Source organism: Micropterus dolomieu, linkage group LG23 (genome assembly GCF_021292245.1).
Source record: "Micropterus dolomieu isolate WLL.071019.BEF.003 ecotype Adirondacks linkage group LG23, ASM2129224v1, whole genome shotgun sequence".
NCBI classification, from domain to species: Eukaryota; Metazoa; Chordata; class Actinopteri; order Centrarchiformes; family Centrarchidae; genus Micropterus; species Micropterus dolomieu.
In genome coordinates, this window is record NC_060172.1 from 991522 (window position 1) to 996962 (window position 5441).

Below are 5441 nucleotides of genomic sequence, written 5' to 3' on the forward strand. Positions count from 1 at the left end.
AAATAACCGTCGCCAAATAATAGTAAAGTATCGATAAAGAATCGGATCGTTAAGCAGTCTCGATAAGGGTATCGATATCAATAAAAATCATCCATCCCTACACCTCTGCTTTCTTTTATAGACCAGTAACCAGCTGCAGATTTGGATCTGTTGTGTCTTCAATGTTACTTTTACTTTGTCATTGTTAAATATTAAAGTGAGTCCAGCATTGAAAAGCAGAGAACTGTTCCTTTAACTCCAGACTTACAACACCAGCAGAGAGAGAGAGACGAGCCAGCATTCATAAACAAACCAAACTTTATTTATATTCAAGTAAAAAAAGATTTTTCACATCGTGTGTAACATTAAACTTTTAAAGACTATAACATCCTCCGTAATAATTAGCCATAACATGGCAACATGATCAACACCAGAGTCCTTTCAGCTCAGGTATTAAAACATTTTGATCCATAAACAGATCAATAACTAATCAAGTCACATAAATATTGTACATTTATATATTTTTTTTAAATGTTAAATATGTTCTCAAATTAAATAGAATAATAAATAAGAATACTAAAAGGTATAAAAACTTGGTGATATAAAAGGTGATAAATAGAAATATAAAGCGGCAGTTTGCTTCAGTCAAGGCATCAGTGTGCGGCGGCGACGGTGGAGTTTTTCAGCTGGAGGCAGAAGTCCTGCAGGTAAGTGAACAGGATGTCGATCTCTCCCACAGCTTTGTTTATACCTCGCTCGCCCCCCATCTGAAACAAATAAAGACACATTAGAATCACACAAAGGCAATTTGAAGGTTAAATCTGGTGATATTAATGTGTATATATGGTAAATGGGGAGTTATTGCTGCTAAATGTCATTGCTTTTCATTAGATTTTTTGTTAATAGGGCTGCTGCTATTAGCTGTTTTCACTCTGCTGATCGATTAATCAATCGTTTGGTCTTTAAAATGTCAGAAAACGGCCATTAAAATGTCCCTAAGTCAAAGGCGACAGTCAGAAACCCAAAAATATTTGCTTTACTGACACATAAGAGAAAGAAAATCTGCAAATCATCACATTCGATAAACTGGAAGACTTAAATGTTGAATTCATTATCAAAATAGTTGCTTATAAATTTTCTGTTCGATCGACTAATCATTTAAACTGAAACCGAATAAGATTAGTGCCAAGATTACATTTGAGATTTTGAGATTTAAAGCCAGATTTCTGACACTAAAATGAAAATTCTGGGATTAAAAGTGACCTAAATGATCAATATGTGTCAAATAACTTTCTGTCAATCAACTTATTGATTAAATGTTTAGGCTTTCTGAAAACGGCAGACTTATCCTTTAATTATCTTGTTATCTGGAGCTAACAGATGGTGCTCATATTCACTCTTTAAGCTTATTATCTGGAGATTTATAAATATGAAGCGTAGTTTAATAACGTGTCATTATTTAGTACTTATTTATATAATGAGCCCTAAAGCCGAGAAACCTCTGTGCTTGTGTTCCAAACTCTATTTTTTTTAAAAGACATTTATTTTGAAGACCAAATTTCAGAATAAAACACTGTAAAGACACCATGAAGCAGCGTAGTATGTTTGGACCGTTGTCAATGTGTTTTCAATCAGGCGTCTCTCAGGAGTTAGGCTGTCAAATCTTACCGTGGCGAGCTTCCTGCGAAACTCCACAGCGTGATGATGGTCATGGTAGTGAGTCACATTCTGCAGAGACAGGTACCGGAGGTTAGCAGCTATCATCAGTTCAATCTTGTCTGTGCATTCGAGCTGTTTATGTAAACCACTGAAAGTCGTTATCAATTTTAGTATCAACCACACCGCCACCACACGTCTACAGTACACTCTCCAACGTTACACATTTTGTCTGTCAAACATGCTTCTGTACTGTCTGTCTGTGAGTTTAGATGAGAAGATGTCTGTGTGGTAAACATGAAGATGGGTAGATTAGCTTAGCATTAAGACTGGAAACAGTGAGCCTCGGAGGACAAATTAAAGTGTACAAACAACAACGTGTTTCAAAAGAAGGTTAAAGTTGGTTCCCACTGTTGACAGCCTTTATGCTAAGCTAAGCTCACGTTCATAATTAACCTAAAGACGAGAGAGTGGCATCGATCTTCTCATCCAACTCTCAGCAAGAAAAGATGTATTTCCCAAAATAGTTCCTGCCAAAACCTCTAAACACATTGTAAAACCATAAGATATAACTTGTGAGTGAGCTTTGAAGGCGCTGGTAGCTTGAACTTTGGACAGAGCCAGGCTAACTGTGTGTTATGCTAAGCTACGCTAACCGGCTGCTGCCTGTTGCTTCATGTTTGCAGATGTGAGAGCGATTTGCATCAACACACGTCTCCCGCTCTGACACTCACACAGCCTTGAGTCTGCAGGTCCTCGCTGACGCGGGTGAGGTCGTTCTTCAGCTGGTGCATCTTGGGATGCTGGTTGTCACGGTGAGGCAGGATGTTGTTCAGGTAGTAGTCGAGGATGTTGGCGTGCAGGCAGCAGATTTTCAGATGGTCCTGGAGGCGGTGGAGAGGTCAGAGGTAGAGCGTTACTCGAATGTTGCACTGATTCATTTTTCTTTTTGTAAGGAGAATTGTGTAAAATCACAGGAGCGTTGTTTTGAATTATTCTCACCTGGTCAGTGTTGACTCTGGGCAACAGTCTGGTGTTGGAGTCGTCCCCCGTCTGCACACGCTGAGCCTGAGGAGACAGAAAACCAGATTAGCATCACACATTAACCAAATGCAGTCAAGAGTCCCCACTGAAACACACACCAAATCATCATCGTCATTTAGCTTTTATCCAAAGCGACTTACAATTGCTATACATGTCAGAGGTCGCACGACTCTGGAGCAACTAGGGGTTAAGTGTCTTGCTCAGGGACACAATGGTGGATGTGGGAACAGAACCTCTAAAATACTTTAATTATTTAAATTGATGATATCTTCTTTTATTTTGTTAATTTAAACATGTTTAGACCCTAAATGTTGTTTCGAAGTCTTCTCCATTCTGCCATGGATACAAATCTGTTGATGAAATACTGAATCCTTCATATATTTATGTTTCAGAAGGCTAAACGGAAATACCAGGCTAAAAAATACTAATAATAATTAACCTGTAATATATATCCACCATTTTTTTACTGTAGCGTTTAATAATTAGGTGCAAGGACATGACCTCTAGCTAAACGCCCGATGGGACGTACTTTAGAGAAGACATGAAGCACAGCCTCCACGTATGGAAGAACATTAGTGCCAAATAACACAATTCTAGTTCAAATTCAAATTTCAAATTAATTACATTAGTGCCTACATTCAAGTGGGAATTCTGGGAAGATAATGTTCTCAAGTACTGTGCTTGAGCACAATTTTGAGGTACATGCACTTTCTTCAAGTGTTTAAGTGTTATGCCTCCATCATAATTTGGATACAAATATTGTACTTTTTCATCGACTACCTTTATATGACAGCTTTAGTTTATTAAATATGAAGAATAAACTCCCAAACTGCTTATAAAGTAGTTGAAAGTAGCTTCACCATTAATATTTCTAATAAATATTTTAATTCTGACATTAAATTCAGAATGTCTGATTCCCCAGACTCGCAGAAGCATTTAAAGTTAAAAATACTTGTTAAAATTGACCACTCACGTGTTTTGACACGTCCCGGACAGCCTGGTACGTCTCCGGGTTTCGTAGCGGCTGGCTGAGCGGCCGGTCGACAGGGAGCGTCGCTGCCTGCCCGGCCCAGCCAATCAGAAGCAGCGGCAGGAGAACCAGCATGGCTGGACGGAGGAAGGAGACGACTTCTGCGGCGACGAGCTTCATTTTTTAAGCTTGATAAATTATCTTATTCCTTTCAGAATGAGGTGAGACTCAGAGTGTTTTACACCTGCAAGACAGAAACAGATTATAGCAAAGCTGTAAATTAATCTTCTGTAATAAATCATTAAACCTTTATATTGATCCACCGCATCTGTCTGCGTGCTCACCTGGCAGTCGATGCTGTTGTGAAGATGTCTCTGTGCCCTGTCTCTTTATACAGAGCAAACCTCCGCCCCCTCTGCAGAGAATGTAGGACAGGTTAACATCAAAAAACCCCAGAAGACGACACAAACACTCACACACAGCCACACACAGGTCAGTGCTGAGCTTACTGTCATTTCCACAAAGATGAAATTAAGTTTCAGTCAAGGTGTGCCGACCAACTTCGAGGATCATCGATCATTGTTTGTGTGTGTGTGTGTGTGTGTGTGTGTGTGTGTAATCCCTTGTGAATAAGATGCTGGAGGTTCTTACATAAACTTCCTTCTGACAAATACAATCAACTTGTCCAACCTGTTTGTGACAGTGGCACATGTTTATTTTTGTAATATTACACATCACTTATTACTTAACACAGAGTGATGTCATTACTATTGCAGGCCATTTACAATGAATAAAAGCTACTCTGATGCAGTGTGTGAGGTTCTGCAGAAAATAGGAAACAATTTCGCAATGCTGTATTGTTTAATTATGCAATGACTAAAACAAACATAGAGTGCATCATTTCAGCACGTTCTCATTCCCAGGGCATCAAACACCTGCGCTTGTGCAAGTCATTTAGCACCATGGATCAATGCACAGGGGGGATGCTCTTGGTAAAGTCCGAGTAGGGAGGGGGTTGGGCTGAAACCAGACTTTCATCCAGGAGAGTGGTGTTCGTCTCCCGTGTGAAACAAAAACTTAACACTGATTGCTTTAAGTTACTTGAGTATCGTGACTTAACTTATGTAAGTAACGAAGCTATTTTAACCCAAACCATGATCTTTGCCTAAACCTAACCAAATGGTGAGCTTTCACAACTTTAATCCCTCCAAGGAAGGTTAAAGTCAATAGCAACTGGTTGAAGATACTTGAAGACGTTTCGTCCCTCGTCCGACAGACTTCTTTAGTTCTGCAGAACTTCAGTTCTTTAACCAAGTCCAGTTGCTTTTGACTTTAACCTTCCTTGGATAACTATGACCTGGATCACTGAGAATCTACACAGATCACTACTTTTATTTTGAAAGTCTAACCAAAGTTGCATATTTACAGCATAGCACTACAACCAAGTGTCCAAATGTGACGCCGTGGGATAAAAACAGGTTGATAATAACTCATCTGCTAAAATAGCACTTTTTTAAAAGATAATTTTGGGGGGTTTTGCCTTTGTTTAATAGGAACACCTGAAGAGAGAGACAGAAAAGGTGGGAGAGAGAGAGAGGGGGGATGATATGCAGCGGCTGGGATCAACCCGTGACGCTGTGGTAAGGACTTGGCGTTGTACATGGCGTGTGCGCTCTACCAGGTGAGCTCACAGGTGCTCTGTAAAAGTAGCTTTTATGAGCCCCAGATTATCAACAACAAGTTGTGCATTTATGAAAAACATTACTGGACTTTTGCACACTAAAGCTGAGCA

At 39.6% G+C, this 5441-nt stretch overlaps 1 protein-coding gene across 1 annotated transcript; it reads right to left on the bottom strand.

Moving 5' to 3' along the window:
* Nucleotides 1-344: 344 nt before the first annotated feature.
* Nucleotides 345-4067, bottom strand: il22 (interleukin 22). The gene is made up of 6 exons (XM_046040587.1): nucleotides 3994-4067; nucleotides 3653-3893; nucleotides 2638-2703; nucleotides 2370-2519; nucleotides 1648-1707; nucleotides 345-746 (listed from the first exon to the last, which is right to left on the bottom strand). Exons 2-6 carry the CDS (start codon nucleotides 3827-3829, stop codon nucleotides 633-635), a joined length of 567 nt encoding a protein of 188 aa, XP_045896543.1. The 5' UTR covers nucleotides 3830-3893; nucleotides 3994-4067; the 3' UTR covers nucleotides 345-632.
* Between the last annotated feature and the right edge of the window lie 1374 nt (nucleotides 4068-5441).